Here is an 18,840-nt window from a genome sequence, read left to right as displayed (position 1 = left end):
GAGAGGGATTTTCCAAGCCAGATTTATTCGTTATATGACAAAACAAACATTAGCACCATTTCTCCTGTATAATGATGCAAAATATTCACAATAGGAAAAATAGGCGGGAGAAATTCTAATAGGAAAAAAAAATAAAGAAAATTAACCACACAACTAGATGTTATAAATCTGCCATTTCATTCAGTATGTCCAGTCTCAAACACTACTTAAGTAAAAAGCTATCTGATTTTAGCGTACATCAAAACCAAGAGATACCACAGTTTCTAGGTGGTACAGTACAAATTCTAGGCACAGTGTTAGAAATGAGTGACATAAATACCATAGGAAGGTTGAATGATGAAATCCATACTGCAGTATTATGGTTAAATTCTCTTTATCTGTAGGAAAAAAATAGTTTTATTGGTTCAGAGCACATAAAGGACCAGGAAAGCTTCTACACTCGTATGCTTTTTTACATAGATGAAGGCATATTTTACTTTTTATCAACACTGTAACTACATTAGGTTAAGAGGTGGTTTTACAGTAGCCTACAAAAGCAGATGAAGCAATACGATTTCACTGAATGGGAAGATCCTAATCAGTACCTTGTATTAGCAATTTAATACCAAAGACCACTGAGACAGGGCTAGATGTTAACACCAGCCATCTTACTAGTAAAATTCCTTTGATAGATTCTAAAAGCTCCTCCTTTTGAAATACCTAATTTCCATCAATCATTCTGCTTTTGTATTAAACCCATAAGCAAGACCATATGAATATATTCCTAGTGAGCATCTGTTGAAATCCTCAAAAGTATTTCAATATGGCAGGAATAGGCTGTTACACTATTAAAATTGCAAATTATGTCACCTTTTAACAAGAGACCAGCAACAGGCCACTTAGAAGAGCCTGGTAATGGAAGAAGGCTTGTTTGCACAGTAGTTAACGCTTACATTACAGCTGACCCATCTCAACTTTGCAGGCTTGCTTACCCCAGCAATCTGTACATTTGAAGTAAATGAAGCAGTAAGAAGAGAGAAGTATATATTTCTGTTCCAGGCTGCTGCTTTCAGTATTTGTGCAAGTTCATCTGTGGTTACACTGTTCCATAATAACAGCGTGAATATTCAAACTGCTACCAGACTACTTTTTTCTTACCCTGAAAAAGAACCAAAACCTCTGAACCACAATTTAGGCTACTTAGACATCTGTACCATCACAAAATACTTCTAAAAAAGCTACTAATCCATCCATTAGTTAAAAGAACCTTGCTAGTTGTTCAACTCTTATACCATTTATGAATATCTGCACTTCTATTCTAGCATTCACCAACTTTGTCAAATGCAAGCACAAGACATCCTTCAAGCCACATTCTCAGTAGGAGCACAAGACTAAAGGAAATAACACAATTTGAAAACAGGATGCGCACAGGAGATTTTTTGCATGCACATTCCCAACTTACATCTTCAAGGAAGATTTGGGCAAGGGGAGAACGGATTGAAGCCCAGAGCTTTGCATAACCGGCAAAACAAATAAACAGCAATGAGAGGACGGAACAACAAGATTATGCTTCGAATGCTGTTGTCTAACGGGAAGGCAAAGCCAAGAAACCCTGCAGGAAACACAGGCTAGAAGCAAACTGTCTTATTTCCTATTGCTTCTGTGTTTAAAAACATCCCCAGTATGCATAAATCAAGATGTCATTGGCAGTGAAAACAGAAGCCCAGCTTAACTCCATAGCTACAAGGCTCTGTTAATCCCTCTCTAACATCCTCACTAGGGTCCCTAGCTTTCTTTTGTTGTCATAATATCAAGCAATGACAAAGAAGCTATGACAATGACACACAAGAAGGAAATTCATATTCACTTGTCAGATACTGGGTAAAAATATCTCCCTCATAGCTACATTAATGATAAATAAAGCAAGCAGAGGCAACTGTGGCATATGGACAATTATTCCGATTTTGAACACAAATTTCTTTACTGCAGCACCTAAAACACTGAGAACACTCACAGCTGCAGTCTAACATAGATCAACATAAAATACCAATGCCATTACTTGGTTCTTTTAAGATAATGTCTTCAGAAACATTCCTAGTTCATGCATACATCAGTTCTAGTTTTTAATATTGCAAGGTGTAGCAAGAAAAATGCTGTCCTCGGTAAACTTACTGGAGGGAGAAATTGGAGCAATAGAAAGTCATAGTTCTCCCCTATAAAAAGGGTATCTCCTGCTTTGACACAGCCAAGCTAAAAATCCAGATAGCTTTTCTTTTGACAAGATGTATCATACTGAAGTCTGTCATAGAGGTTATAAACATGTTGCTGCCACAGTGCACCTGAGGAAGCAGGCACTGTATTTTTAACTATTGTTTATTTCCCTTCCACTCCTATATGTGAACTATTTTCAGTATTATCCAAAGAATTTATCAGCAACTTCTTCATTGACTTATTTTGGTAAAAGGTATACCTTCCAGAGGAAAAAGGATGAAGGAGACAACATTTATAAAATCTGCATAACTTTTAATAATAAAAGCTCATAAGAGCTGCTACAGCCTCATTTGTTCTCTTGGCATATGATGAGGTCACCCTTTAGATGATAAAGCACTTAAATCTTCCCCAAGAGATTTTGAAGAATGTAATACCTGAACAAGTCAAGCTCTACTGTATTTTTAAGGAAATGGAATCTCACTGGGAAGAGCTGAGGTATGAGACAAAGTTGGACGCTGTCATACTTTAATTATCTCTTGCACTGAGTTAGCTAAACCAATGCAAATTCTCATAAAATCTACAAGGACAATAATGCGTACACAATGGTTTTATAACAATTTGATTTAACACCTACTAAAGAACGAAGCCAGGGAAGAGCAGTGGGTTTTCAAAAGTCTAAAGTGAAGACAGTTCCAAGAAATATAAAAAGGTCATTTCCAGTCGCTACACAAACCTGATTTATCCTCAGCACGATACCAACAAATCAGAGGTAGCATTCAACTGATCAGCTGTTTGAACTGGCTTGGTTATATATTACTCCTTGCAGTACCAAACAGAATCATATTTTCTTCGCATACATACTTAGATTCTATTTATATGTCTCCTGATCAAGACTTTTCCCCTGTATTTATACTAGATAAATAAAATAAAGCTAGGATTACTGAGCTAGCATGTTACTAACTGTAAAACTTTAAAAATGCAAAGTGTATTTAGATCACATGCTGAGATCTCTCTTGTGCATATGCAAAACAACCAACCCCCCCAAAAAAAACATCAACAGGTAAAGCACTCGCCTAATGAGACAAAAAAAAAGTAATCATTATTCTTTTCTATCAAGGATCCTCACCATTAGTATTCTGGGGGAAAGAAAATTCACTTTAGCATTTTACATAATTTTAAGTGGCAATTACATTTAGGGAAAGCACCTTCAATCCATGATCTTTTTCTTTCATATTTCCAGATGCTAAAGTAATTCCTACTAAAGGATTATAATTAGAAAACTGTGCTTAAACATTAACATTATATTGAATTTGGTTTTTTTTTTTAATAAAAAAAAATGACAAAAAATTACCATAGGCTGAAACCACTCCTTCAGATTGTGACAAAAGTTTATTAAAACTTTAGAAGCTTCAGCTCAGAATAGCCAAGAGAACTATGCAAGTTTGAAGTATTTAAACTGTTCAGGAAGCACTGCAGATTCAGGAAGACCAAGGCCAATGTAGCATCTCTGAAAACACATCCCCGATCCAACTAGATACTTGTTTGTGAAAAAGTTATAATACAATAAACTAAGCAAGTACAGATCAGAAAAACAGCAAATCAATAATACAACTCATATATATATAATCAAGTTGTCTTAGTTCCAAATTTACATTCTATTCTTGCCAATGTCAAAATAGACTCCATCTTAATTCTTACTTCTTTCTGGGAAGGAAGAAAAAAAACTGGTGTATTTTCAGCTCTAGAAAACTAGTAACAAAGGAGGAGCACCACCATGATTCAATAGTAACATCCTGGGATACTTTTAATTCCATGGAATTTCAAATCTTCTCCCCCAAGAACCAATTTTGTCTTTTTCCCTCATTATCATTGCATTATCAATATCATTAAAAGTTATTACAAGGATTAACATATGTCTAATGACAGTCACAGTCCCAAAGGTGACATTTCAACAATAGAGAACAGTAAATACTAGAAAAAAAAGTGATGTCATCATGCTTAGGAACCAGATGCTGTAATTCAGGGCCTCTGAACAAACGTAAGAATGAAATATGCTAACAAGACAGCTGACTTCATGAATAATAAATTGAAAAAAGCTGACATTAGTCTAAAAAGTATTAATTTAAAACAAGGAAGAAGATATATCAATTTCTTAATCTTTCTGTAAGGTACATCACAGAGGTGCAAATGCACAAATAGCCCTAATTTAAAAATCAGGAGAAAACACATTCCATTAGTACCTAAAGTTTTCCAAACTTAAAATCAAATCACCAACTAATACACTTAGTACTTTTGTAAGAAGAAACAGATATTGGAAATGAGTGCTACAAAAGTTGTTTTAGAAGGGAGTTATATTTTTGTCCTTTCATAACAATCAGATTTTTTTTGAAGTATTTCAACCTCCTGTACGTTCAAAGGGGAGGTATTTACAATCAGAATAAAAGATTTAGCTTTTTTAGAAGGGAGTTATATTTTTGTCCTTCTATAACAATCACATTTTTATGAAGTATTTCAACTCCCTGTATGTTGAAAGTGGAGGTATTTGCAAGATTAAGGTCTATTGTGCTGTTATATAAATACATTCTGGGTATCTATGTCTGCATCATAGGACCATGCATAATGCAAAACAACAGCCTATGAAGCCCAATATTCCATTTCTGACAATGGCCAACACTGAAGCGATTCAGAAGACTCCATAAATCTCTGGAAATGCCGCTAATTGCCCAACATCATATCCCAAGAGAAATGTCTTTCTGGCTCTGACTGCTCAGCTTTGATGCATGGACTGAAAACCAGTATTATGCTAGCTAGTACTCTTGCTAAGATGGTTAAACTTTATAGAACTGTATTATTTACCTTAGTGAATCATACAATTAGCTCAACTATGGGCCGTATACAAAAATACTTCCTATTTATTAGTATTCTAACCTTCTATTGTTATGCAAGATGCCAAAAGTGTCCTTTATTGTAAAAGTATGCTGTCAATCATTTGTCTTTTGACCCACTTTTGCCTTATTCTCTCCCCATTTTTCAACTTACTGTTGCTTTTCCACATGATGAAGCAGAACAAGTTATTTATTGAAACCTAGTTAATCTGAAGTTCTTCTGGATTTGATTTTGTAACAAGACCATATTGGAGAATTCATTCTTTCTTTCAAGGTCTGAGACAGGGCCTGCTGTGATACTCACACTGTCATTTTACTACTAAACTCCAGAAAGTTGGCACATAAAAGCAAATCCAAAATGAGATTTAAAAGTAAGTAACAGTTGCATGTTAGTAGCTGGCTGTCACTCTAGAATAATATTTGGTTTAGCAACCCTGAGTTAATGAGTAGCCCATGGCTATATGATAACCATTGTCTTCCTTGGAGATTAGACTCCTTTTTGGACAGGTTTATCTCACAATATTTTTACTTCATGTCCTGTGCACTCCACCCACATTGCTAGTCTCCCGGGATCTTAAGGAAACAAGTCACGAGGACAGTTCCTGTAAGCAGCCACATTATTACTTTCATTGGGAACACAGATCCAATTTGGATTAGTTGTTCCCACAGCTGTTTGGTCCTGCCTCAGGTTTTTTTTGCATGTAAAAAGTCCATATATTTGGGTATATACTAGCAAAATGATAAGATTACAGTCAACTTCAGTTAGACTCTTTGAGAAACTTCATCTGGGCACCATCCTTTCGTAATGATGCAATATTTTTCACCCAAAACATACCAAAGCTAGGATGCATTATCCCTCTTATTTTAGGAAATACAGATCAGGTCTACTTGATTGTTTCATCAGCAATACCAAACAGGTGAAATTAACTCTCTCTCCATCTAGCTAGTAAAACACCTTGTGCCATTTTTAAAAAAGCATAAGATTTAGGATAGTGGATCACACAATTAAGAAGATACAGAAAACGAAATACATCTTCACATTTCACTTTGCTAGGAACAATAAGCTCTGGGTGGATTTGGTTTGCACGTGCAGTCTGGCTCTCCCATTACAGCAGCCTTTGACCTCCTCCAAGCCTCATGTACTTCTTCATAGCTCACTTAACAGATGTCTAGTTTGACTTCTAGAGTATTTGACTGACATAGTAACAGCAGCAAACTTGAAGTAGTTACTAAACTCTAGTTTCAGAGGAAATGGCACAGGACACAATTTTGCACAAAACTGCACGTTTCTGCCCCATGGTATTTCCTTTTCCATCACACTATCAAATCAAGCCCTGCAGAAAGCAAAGGTTCTTTCCCACACAGGTACTGTGCAGTCCACAAAGGGTGCACTGATCTGGCAGTTAGATGCCCTCAAGTTCAAATCTCACATCATTCAGAACACAACGGTGTTTCTCCATCTTAGTCCTTGAGACTGATCAATAGTAACTTTTGGCCTGACTTGTGATACCATCAAATTGCATATACTGATTTTTGGCATAACTAGGGCTAGAACCTTTGTCTGTAAAGTCACAGTCCCAAACAAACCACATCCACACCTTATAATAAAAGTGCGCTAAGTCCAGAAATAGAAGAAAACATTATATACAAACCATGGGACAAGAACTATTGGCCTAGGGATTAAAGGGCGGGCAATAATGTTTCCAGCCACAGGCAACCAAAAAGTCACAACAGCCACATAGACAGCATACCGTGATACCTGGGTAGCATGTTGCAGGCATCTATTTGCAAAATGAGCATGTGTGACAAATCAGGCCATAGACGTTTATCTGGATGAACAATAAATTACTCCTTTAGGTCAGACGTGTACTGGAATTCACCAGATCCAAGTCCTTCGTGCGTTTGACAGCTCCAGTTCAATTACAAACAATGATTCTACATAAGATACTACTGCACACAGTATTTTATAAAGATATCAAGGTCTCAGTAATAATGAAAATAATTATTATTCCCTTCTTATACCCAGACAGGAAATGATGATGCATGTGCCAGCAAGGTTTTATTACATTTATAAGCACCTTCCTCCTTCCTATATTTGCATCCTCTTTGCTCAAATCCTATCTGCATAATTTCACAGCAATGGCTGTTCTTAACACTGGGGACCATCAGTCTGGTGATCTCTCTCAGGTTTGTTTAAAAGACATTTTTTTTTTTTTTTTACTGCTTGTCATTGTGAGAGTGCTTTTCTACACAGGCAGTCAAATCAAGTTAAAAGCGTGAATTTGAATTGTATCTGTTAAAACACATTAAAACCTTCATGTTGTCATTCAGAAGTTAAGCAGCCTTCATGTTAGCTTAATTCATGATGCCCAAGGAAATATTTAACACCCATTTATTTTACGTTTTTGGCTTGGCTTAGAAATACTGTGGAGAGCTGACACACCTAAAAACCAATAGAACCAATGTGTTGAAATGAGTCTGTCTTTATTAATAAGTTCCTTCCTTCTCAAGAAATTTTTGCCAATTAGAAAAAAAAGAGCACATTTTTCAGAATACAATGTTTATACATGGGAATTTAATAGAACTACTAGGTAAGAATATTTATTTACTTAGGAAAAGGACTACATACATTTCTACTGAAAAAACAAACCAGCAAGTGATTCTGTCCTGCAAGGTAGTGGATAATTATACTGCATGAGTTTCACGAACTGCAGAGAGTATTTCTCCATTAACAAGATCACTAATTTCAAGTATTCCCAAACAGTCAACCTGGTAAGTTTTCACTCTACCTAAAACCAAGATGAACTTGATTTAAACAAAAGCATTGATTCTATTAACAATAATGAGAAAATGCAAGTCTGTGAACATGTAAATAATACTTTGCCCACCTGGAAAGTTATACCACATATAGGAAACAGCTGCCTATGTTTTAGTGGATGACTGGGCACATCCGGCCTGAAACAAGTATGGAAAACACTTATAAACACTAAAAAAACAAAACAAAACAAGAAAACGACCTTATAGCACTCTGTGAAAACAGGAAGGCAACCCTTTAAAAAGTAAACCAACCACTTTGCCTATAAACTTGCAGCTAAATACCTAGCTGTGCATTACAAGCATTAACACAGAATCTCCCCTTTCATAGATGAGTTTTCACAGCACCTTGCTCCACCACCTCAAGCCTCAACAAGCTCAAGTGACTCGGGCCAGTACCTTCATATTCAGCAGGGTGGGGCAAGAGAGACAACCTCATTACAAAAACTCTGGAGTTATAAGAATGCAAATCACCAAATTCAACATTTTGAAGAGCACCCATAACTCAAAGCTAAAACCTGTACCATGCCAGACCATGTGGTAAAAGCCAATCATATGCCTAATAAGAAATACTAATAAATACATCCAAAAAAACCCTGAAATTTCAGTTTAGTCTTAAAAAATTGCTCATAACCAACAGTACCACAGTAATCAAGTGAGGAAGGGACACAATAAGAACAACTACTGTCAGATGCTCATCCAGGAATACTGGGCAGAAGCAGCAGTACTCCTTAATGCCTGAAAAATCAAGCATCAGAGGGTATCCAACAGACCCTCTGCTTTACAAGACTAAGACTAGATTTGAACTAAAAAAACAACTGTAGTCATTAGGCTGAAGTATCCCCTTCACGATGTCTTCTGTTCATCTCTTACCAGTCAGACTTCTTCCAAACCTCAAAAATCAGCTAATTTAAAAAATGGCACTATCTGGCTACAACAAAAAGGAGACAGACAAGACCCATAAATATGTCAGAACTGCAGGTTAGCACATGCACCCCACCCAGAAATTACTAATGAACCAAGGAAGGCTGTCTCACAGAACAAAAGAAAAGACAACATTGGAAGGGATTTGGTATATCAGAGGATCTGGATACCCTAGACCAGAACCAGCAAATACACCCATTTAATAATCTCTTTCTTTTCCTAGAAGAGATTCAGAAAACCTAAAAAAGCAAGACCAGTGCCCATCAGTGGCTTTTTAAATGTATGCTGGTCAGCTCCTTAAAAAGGTACCACCCGCTGCTAAATCAGCAGGTGAGATTTCTCCAGCTGACATGGAGCTGTAGTACTAACTGGTTTAGTTCAAGACAGTCTATCAACATAAACAAGAGATACAAGTATGCCCAGAAGCTTTTTCTTTCTTCCCCAAGTACATCTGTTGCTCTAATGAAAGTTATTAGTCCTCACTACAAACTCCGTCCCTTTTATATCTGATGGAAAGCAGTCACATACTAACACTTTATACAATCTTGAAGGTTATAGACTGGAGTTCCAGCAATACCTGCATATCATCAGAGAGAAGACTGAAAAGAAAGCCATTTATCATTTATCACACCTGACACAAACTTGAAACCACAGAGTTAACTCTGTAACCTGAGCCCATCCACAAAGCAGACACAAACCACCTCCTTGTAAAAAAACATTTCTATCCAGTTTTGAATAACCTGTTAAGATACAGTGTATGGAACAAAGCCTTTCCTGAACAACTCCCTGCTGCTTTATGAAGAACCATACAAAAGAAGTAAGTTCTGTAAATTAGGAAATTCTAGACTGAAGGCATTAAGGTTGTAAAATGAAGCAGTTAAAAAAAAAAAAAAAATCAGTCTCAAGGTCACCTCTATGCAACCTGTTTCACACAAATTCTGTGCTTTATGTATAAATACTAGGAAACTTCTCAGGTGAAAGTCCCAACTATTTACACATTACAGTGTAGAGAAGGGACAGCAGTGATACAGTCACTGAACACTGATGATAAAGTATCCAATGAACACCTTCCTAACCTGAACGGCGAAAAAGAGAGGAAAAAAAAAAAAAAAAAAAAAAAAAAAAGAAAAGGCATGCAGATATATTCTGAAGATCAAACTACCCGAATTACTAGACCTGGATCATTTTATTTTGACTTTGCCCTAACCAACAAAGCCCATAAGATGCTTGTTAAAAATACAGTTTTCTGCATGCTTACATTCTGGCTTAATGGATTTACTCTTTGAATGTTCAGAGTAAAAAAGAATATGATTTATGACAGTCATTCCTGTCTTGATTCCAGTTTAATTTCTGACATTCTTCAGGGCCTTGAAAATTGTATCTAAATTCTGATTTTTATTTTTTTTTAATGTGTGTTCAATGTTCTTTTTCCACAGTCAGAAACAGAGCTTTGTGGATTGTGTGAAGAACTTGCACCCTGACCAGTTTCTCTTGGCTGAAGAGTAAAAGGAAACTAACTTCAGACAAAACTGCCATTTTCCCCCCTCCAAATGCTAAAATTATAGTACTGCTGTTCAGCTATTTACAGTTATACTCATCATTCTAACTCCAAAATTAAATTATTTAAAATTATTGCACACTACCTCAGGAGCAGGGAAGCTCCTAGAGTGCCACTGTTTGAAGTGCTGGAACAAACTTATGAAGCAGCAGTTCTTCCTTAAGTAGTCTCACTGATATAACAGTCTTCACTAGTATTATAAGCAACATGATTGCAAAAATAAATTTTAAAAAAATCACATTTATTCATTATAAAGCTTAGTACAGTGAAGAACACAGTCTAATTTATTTTAATTTTTTTATTGTATAAGATGGGTGGAAAAATTACTAAGGACATTTAAAAACTGAACCTAGCAAGTAAGTTTCACAACCGTATCACTGATTGTAGAAGGCTATAAACATGGGTTAAAAATGATGCACAAGATTACTTCAACAGCATTCCACTAGCAGAGACACACATTAAAGTTGTTTAATAGGTCAGCAATGATTGCAGAATACGCAGATCTGACAAGACCAAGTTCAAACTTGTATACACAGCTATCTAAAAACTGCAGTCTCTTATTAATTTTACTCTTTCAAGTATGCTTGCTCTGGGCCCACATCCAGTAGATGTAACAGATGGAAACTGCCAGTGAAATATGGCAAAGCTATGTAGGCCATCATGCGTGAACCAAGCTTCCTGAAAACTCTCTTGAATCAGACTGCTGGATTCAGCCAGGCATCCAAAATACCACCTACCTTCACAATCACACCATGACAGAGCCAGCATTTTTCTCAGGTAGATGAAACATGATTTAGAGCAAATCACAAATTCTGAGTTATTCATAAATATCCAGTTTGCTACAAGTATATTTATAGTGCAGCCATAAACTGAATGTAACACAGCAGAACAGCAACTCTGACAGTGCTCTCAGGCCATTACCTGCCTCAAGATACTAGCCTAGTCATAGCATCTCCTATTTTCAGACATTCTGCAGTTCTTCCAAACAGTTCAAGCCAAAGGATACATCATCAGAAAATCACTAATTATTTGCAGAGTAATTAGCACTAATAATCACATTACTACATGACTACATTCAATTGATTTAAGTCCTTGCTGCCACCAAAAAGAATGGTCCCTCAGCTTTATGTTCTCACCAGCTCCATAGTGCTATAAAAAGAGATTAGTTTTTAGTCAGATGAGCATCTTAACCTATCAGCCTTCCAGAATACTGATGGTAGTACAAAGGAGACGGTAACACGCAGAGACGCAAGGAAGCAGTACTACTACACTTTTAGAAAGCTCAACACTTTTTCTAAGGAAAGTAATAGCTCATTTTACTTTAGGGATCTTGAGATTGAGCTACTCTTCTTGCACCTCAATAAAATCCTTGTTGGACAAAGAATGCTCTCAAAAGAACAAACCAGTATTCATGTGCATTGTACTGACCAAAGGAAAGTAACTGCTTAACTGATACAAACACTGTGGTTTGCTAAAGTACCACAGGTTTCAAAACGCAGGATTTATTTGGCATTTTCTCCAAGAAATCAATAATTAACTATACCAGGACACTTCAGGGAGCAAGACTCTGCAGTTATTTTTTATTTGTTTTGCATTACAGCAGAGAAGCTGTAACAGTGACAATCTCAGTAACACAATGAAGAACTTTCAGAACCAGAGAGACATAAGGGAACAACACACCTGAAAGTTTAAATTGCTCTCATCCAGTCCTGACTCCTTTTCTACAACTATGACAGCCCTGGAAACTCACGTTTCAAGCTAACAGCACCCTTCCGCTACTATACTAATGAATATTACAAGTTAATATTTAATGGAGATATTCTTTTACCTGTAGACTACATTGTACTAGTTGTTTCCACAGCTAACTTTTGGTTTAGCAGCGGTACTGCTCATGTCTGATAAGTGTATGAAATAATACTAAAGTCTCATAAGTAGTGAACTGAGTGCACGTGGCTCACAGACAGACCTAGATTTATCTGGGGAGAACAACCTGGGACACCATAGGTAATGTTACACCTATAAATAGAAGTAAATAAGGAACATGTGAATATTTCCCTGCCCAATGGGACTGGACATGTCTAGTTTACCGGTTCTGAGTTATTTTCAGCTCCCTCAAAGTAGGGAAAACGGCCTGTGAAGCCAAGTGCAGGGAATGTAATGCAAGGGAAACACCTGTTGCTAGGTCAGTTGAAAAACAGAACAAACCCTGTGCAAGCTGTGAAAGTTGAGAGGTTGCAACAGAGTTCCTAGGAGGAAAAACTGCCTTATAAAGGCAGGAGACTTTCTTCACTGAAGATAACTGAAAGGAAGAAAGGGGAAGGCATTCCTTATGGTTACAACAGCTGAAGAACTTCCAGTGTTCTTCCTTTTCCTAAAAATAGCAAATATTTCTTTAAAGTTTCAAACAGTACCTAGAATAAAAATCATTAGCTACCTTTTTATATAAAGGTCTGCTAGGCAAAGATAGCAGTACCTTTCTCAGTTCAACTGTATTATGCACCAGCCAAGCTGACAGCTAAGCATGGTGCAAGATTTCTCACTACAAGACACATTCCCTACGATTAATGGACTTGATGATCCTTATGGGTCCCTTCCAACTTGAGATATTCTGATAATGCATCCTGTTCAAAAGCAACAAAGACTTAGTCTAACAGCTGAAAAATTAGCATATTGGATTTTTACTGACTCAGAACTATAACACGTGTGTGCTTTTTTCACATCTAGTCCTTAGCTGTTCTAGCTTAAGGCTAGGATTTCTCTGCATAACAATATTACTCATAGCTCACCATAGTTTATCTTGAACTGGACAGTGCCTTAAGGCCTTATGAGGAAATTTCTTAAAGACACTTCCATAAATGCAGAATGGAAGACAACAAAACAGCAGTGTGTGTTACTTTTCTTCCAGCCTTCAAAATCACTGTTGGGATAATGTGGCAAAATCCTATATCCAAAACAGGTGGAAAACCTGATAGCTTTATTTTTAGCCCCTGACAATTATAGCTAAATAAAATAAATCCATGACACACAGGCTTTTTGTACTAGACAAGTCTAGCAGTGTGCAGACCTAGAGAAGTTCTCTTGCACTGTTTGCTAAAAATCATCAGTACCGTATATACTTGAAAAGATTGCATTTACATAGTTACTGTGCTGTCTTAATACAACATACTTTCCAACTACCTATCCTGATCAGATGAAAACTACGCAAGGCAGCGTATATATGTGGTGTTTATAATGGACTAATTGACATTACAAAATAAAACTTGCAAATGTAAAAGCTATTACATTAGATTAGACAGTCTTCAGTTTACAGCTGTAGCCACTTGCTCTATCTTGTGGATCACAGAACATCTGAGTAGATCGAACTCCTCTGTGTTGTCTTCAGGCACAAATATTATGATCAAGTGTTTGCTTCTTTCTTCTGCCATCTGTATTTTCCTGATCTTTCTAGGCCATTGTTTTTCTATCTATCCTCAAAGCTGAAGATGTGGGATATGAGAAGAGGATAGCCTTCAATCATTTTAGGTCCTCCTTTCCAAGTCACCAGGGCAACATATGAAAGAACAGGTAATTGAGCAGTGGATGGTATGACAGTATGGACAGTAAAGTCTACAACTTAAAAACTAAAGACAGGACGAATCCCTATTGCACACAGCCTCTTCTCTCTTACTCCACTTACATGCTAATTAAGTCTGGGAGAAAGAGCTGTGAATCTTTGTAAAGTCTCCTTAAGGCAGAGAAAGGCAGAAAGATAAAGTTAGCATGCTCCCACAACTTAGTTCTTACTGTGATAAATACCCCCGCAAGAGTTAGACACCCTGTTGTCCAGAAGAAAGAAGTTTTACCACACATCAGAAGTTTTGCATCTAAAATTTTATTTTTAACAAGCCACTACATGCCACAGTCTTCCTTCAGAAAAAGTCCCTAGTACCACAGTGAAACCAAGACACACGGATAAGGGCAGTGACATTTTACTGGTACCAGAAGTGAAAGGATGGACACTGCAGCTCACAAGTACAAGAGATGCTTACACTGATCCTGGAATAACGCAGTCCTCTGATACAGAGAAAATACTGATACACATTCAACAGAAAATAATCTTCGTTGAAGAGTTTAGAGGTAGCATTTCACTTCCTGAGGATGCAGATTTTTTCTTGTGCTCAGAGGCGTAGAAGCAAGAGTCGAGAGGGAATACTATCAGTTTATGGAAACAAGCTTTCTTGCAAATGAAAAAATGAAAGACCTCCCCCACTGCCCATTTCCTTCACTAAGAATCCTTTTTTATAGGTCTGTCTACATGCTGAAGGCTTTTGAAGTAGCCTATACAAGGCTCTTCAGCTTATTTCTGCAGAGGTAGGGTTTTTTCCCAGTTTAAGATGCATCTACAGAGGTGTTTTGCCATCACAACTGTGTTACTGTTGCAGTTTTCTTAGTTTCAATTAGCAAAGTCTATTAACCTGCTAAACTACAAAGTTTATAGTACAGATGTAGCCCCGAATTATGTTTTATGTTTAACAGGTAATTGTTGGCAAAATAGTTTCTCTCTCCCCTTTTTACATAATAGTTCACATAATAGTTCACAATCCTCCTCTATTAGGAAAAAATGTGTTAACAGCATCAGGCATCATAGATGGAGATTAAAAATAACTGACACCATGTAAGGTTTACCAGTACCATTAATATGTTTTACTTCTTTTTAATTATGAATTTTAAAACAAATTAAAAAGCAAGTTTTGTAACTGAAGGAACAATGCCTGTCTTTGAATGTCAAGAGCAGATCAATGCTATTTGTAACACAAAAATTTGAAATCTCTTCCAAAGAGGGTAATGTAGATCTCTGTCAGATGTTGGTTAGCAAAGCAACTAAGCAGCACTGATCTCTAGTCAAAACTGCACTGAAAATATATCCTATGTATAACAAAAAAGCTCAAAATGGTGGGGTTTTTTTAAATGTAGAGAATGCATTGAAGAAACCATAGTCTTTCACCAATATCAGTATTAAGTCTGCATTCAGTAGAAGGGTAAAAGATACAAACCAACCACAGAAAAGACTTTGGGCTGAGCACTGTTTCATGCCAGCAGCTCATTTTTTTCAGCTTTCTTCCCTAGGACTTGACCGGATTTTGAAGCACTTGACTGAACAGAAGGCAGCACCCAGAGAAGTTTTGCTGTGTGACCATGTAAGCCTATAGCTGTTTGTTAATCCGTAATAAATTCACTATTGTTTATAAGCTTCAGCTTCCTTTTTTTGTATATTAAGCACTCTGAGGCGATCAGAGACACTTGGGCTGCTGCCCTTTGTGGTATGATTAGAACTTACCCTTCCCCCACTTTCCAAGAGACCACTAGTGAAGGGGAGGACCAGCAAGGAATAAAGCAGATCTCAGTGTAAATCGCCTATCGGATAAATGCAACACAAGCTTGAAGGGTAGAGATCTAGAACAGAAGTAATTGTTACTGCTGCCTAATTTAACACACACTTGCACTTGAAGGTTAATTTCTCAGGAACATGAAGTTAAAAGATGGGGTGTTTCTCATACCAAAACATTAAGAAAGCACAACCAATAACATAAGACTCACAAGGAGGGTTCTTGTGAGCAAGCGCATGGAAAACTGTAGCTGCAAACCAACATGTTAGGAATAAGAAAGATCACAGTACTTTTATTAGTGGTGACACTCATTCAGGAAAGAGTGACAACACCAAGAAGCAGACCAATACAATTTGCTCTCCAGAGGCCCAAGACATCAGCACAAACTGAGGGGTTGGTTACTGCGAGTGACCTGTTTTCCTACTATTTCTGCAGGTTCTTCCGCAGCGCTTCTCACACAAGAGACCCAAACAGCTGAAGTTTTCACTGAAAGAAAGGCTGAGCTAGTGACATTACTCAAACTTCTGCCCTGGCAGACAACTGTGCTCATTTTCTTTTCAATAAACAGCTTCTTGCATGTTTTCATTTATACATAAAGTTGCTAACAGCAGCCATAACTTGGACAGAATAAGAAAGGGTCCCTCAGGCCTTCTACCCCTTCTCCCTTCAAAATATCAATGCTCTCCCCTTCCTGCCATAACCCTCCCCAAAATTCACAAACAGAACTTACAAAGTTTTAAAGGAGAAAATATTAAGAGCATCAGTGGGACAATACTGGGTTTGGTCAGGCGAGAAATGTATCAGGAAATAGCTGAGAACAAGCAAGTAACGCACAAGTGACTCAGGATCCATTCCCATTACAATGGGGAAAACAGGCAAGTCTTTTTCCACACACGGATGGATCCACCCACCCCGGGTAAAAAAAAAGTACAAAACAAATGCCAATTTTTTTCATAGCAACTTCAAAAAGCCCAAAATATTTTTCATAAGAAAACTGGTATTTTAACATATTGAAAGTTTGGCTAAACTTAACTTTGATTCTTTTCTGCTTTACAACACAATTCACACAAAATAAGCACAACTGCATAAATGAGGCATTTTGAGTCATCCAAATGTCTTGCATAAGTCCTGGGTTTGACTTTCTTTGTAATTACAGTGGCACTTTGACACTTCAGCTTTTACTTTTACAAAATAAATATAACTGACCACCTGTGCTTTGTGATTGTTATGAAATGAATCAAAACAAGCTTATCGTTTATATTTTCATTAAGACCACGTAACAACAGAGTGCAGCCCTCTGACTTATAGGACACAAGCGTTGCAGTATGTGGCATACAGACCCCTTCACATGCCACAAATACTGCATTTCCGCTGCTCAGCCTGCTGGAAGAAAACCCAGCCATCGATATTCAGCATTCACTCCATCAAACTGAGGGGTCAAACTTACAGCAAAACATAACTCATATTGACAACCGGCTCAAGAGTCGGGCACATCTAGTCTGAAGATAAGTAACAAGTGCCATGCTTTCACCAACAAACAGTACAACTGCAGACAAAAGGCAACACACACACAAGTGATCTTTCTAATACACCATATCTAGCAACTGTGACAAAATAGTTTATTTTGTATTCTACACACATCATATTAGAAAAAGAGGCAACCTAAACAGTAAAGATCACATTCAGGAATTGGATCGAACTACTGTAAAGAAACTAAGGGCAAGTTATGACTGCAATACTGGTTCTGCTGATGCATAAACCTACTGCTCATGCGATTTTGAAGCACAATTATTCACAGTTCACCTGAGTGTAGGTCGCCAGCACAATTCATGCAAGAAGTAACTGAGTTTATCTTGCTTGGGATACTGGTAGCATATCAGGTCACTCCCATCAACTGCATCTCCCACTCCCGCACTAAGGTTTCCAGAACCAGCAGCAAAGAGCTTTCTACCTTCTGTCTCTGTGTAATTAGCACTATTAATCCCAGGCTATCCAAGCCCCCTGGCGTGGCTCTGATTTGGCTTTAATCTCTGCCGAGGTCTCTTCTTCCTCTCCACAGAAAGCCATTTAAACACTTGGCAAGCCTTTCAGTTTAAAGTGATGTTCTGCTGCAGAGGTATTAGCCCCCCCCCGCACTGTACTGACGGGAAGCACGGAGACCTGCAACGCCTAGCCTCCCTATACGCCCGGCCAGCCCCCCCCCCCCCCTAAAAAAAAAGGGAACGAAAAGTTACTTTTTCAGACAGCGACCGCTTGAGACAAGGCAAGGGCTCCCCTGCACCTCTTCTCCCCTCAAGCGCAGCCGGCTACACCCAGAGAAGCTCGCCTCTGTGCGGTCCCGCCGCCTTCTCTAGCGCTTCCTCTCGCTGTCACCGCAGGACGCGCACGCACCGCTTGTCACCTCCACTGCGAATAACTGATTAGTCATTTGCACCGCCCGCGGGGCGCCCCTCACGCGCCCAACGGCTCCCCCTCGCGCCCCCAACGGCTCCCCCAACGCCTCCGGGCTGCCCGGGAGCGAGGAAGCCTGCCGAGGCGGGAGCCGCTCCGGCGGGTGCCGGCCCGCCGGGGAAGAGGCGGGAGGGGGTGGGGGGGGCACTCACCCCATGAGCCAGTCCATGGCTGGGTCCCGCCGCGCCGGCAAGCTCCCGCGGCCGCCGACTCCCCGCTCACCGCCCGCTCATGGGAGCCGCCGCCGCTGCGGGCGCAGGGGCCGGGCTCCTTCCTCGCTCGCTCGCTCGCTCGCTCGCTGCCTCCCTCCTCCGCCGCTGCCCGGCTCCGGCTGGGCGGTGCGGGCGGGGCGGCCGCCAGGCTGCGCCGGGTCCCCTCCTCAGGCTGACACTCGCGCACTGGGGCGGCCGGAAGTAAACACACGGAGCTGGCGGCCACCAGCCGCCAACCCGGAAGCGGCCCCCCGCCTTCTCCCTCCTCCTCCACCACCCCTCCCCGCGCGCCCGGGGCACGCTGGGAAATGTAGTTCAGGCGCGGCCGTTAACGCTCTGAAGGCCTGAGGGGCCCCTGGCACGCCCGGGTCCCTCAGGGGCTGAGGGGAGCGGGGCCCCTCAAGGGGCTTCCTCCTGGTCCGCGGGCCGCCGAGGCCCTC

At 39.2% G+C, this 18,840-nt stretch overlaps 1 protein-coding gene across 1 annotated transcript in view; it reads right to left on the bottom strand.

Moving 5' to 3' along the window:
• The window catches only part of MOB2 (MOB kinase activator 2), a 119,512-nt gene extending 100,889 nt beyond the window's left edge, over nucleotides 1-18,623 (bottom strand). The window contains exon 1 of the mRNA XM_082485986.1: nucleotides 18,341-18,623. Coding sequence (XP_082342112.1) covers nucleotides 18,341-18,357 — 17 coding nt within the window. The 5' untranslated portion in view covers nucleotides 18,358-18,623. The remainder of the gene's footprint in view (nucleotides 1-18,340) is intronic.
• Between the last annotated feature and the right edge of the window lie 217 nt (nucleotides 18,624-18,840).

The sequence above is a fragment of the Vanellus vanellus genome, assembly GCF_965231255.1.
Source record: "Vanellus vanellus genome assembly, chromosome: 6".
NCBI classification, from domain to species: Eukaryota; Metazoa; Chordata; class Aves; order Charadriiformes; family Charadriidae; genus Vanellus; species Vanellus vanellus.
The sequence above is the reverse complement of the archived record's forward strand: the minus strand, read 5'-3'. Positions and strand labels throughout refer to the sequence as shown.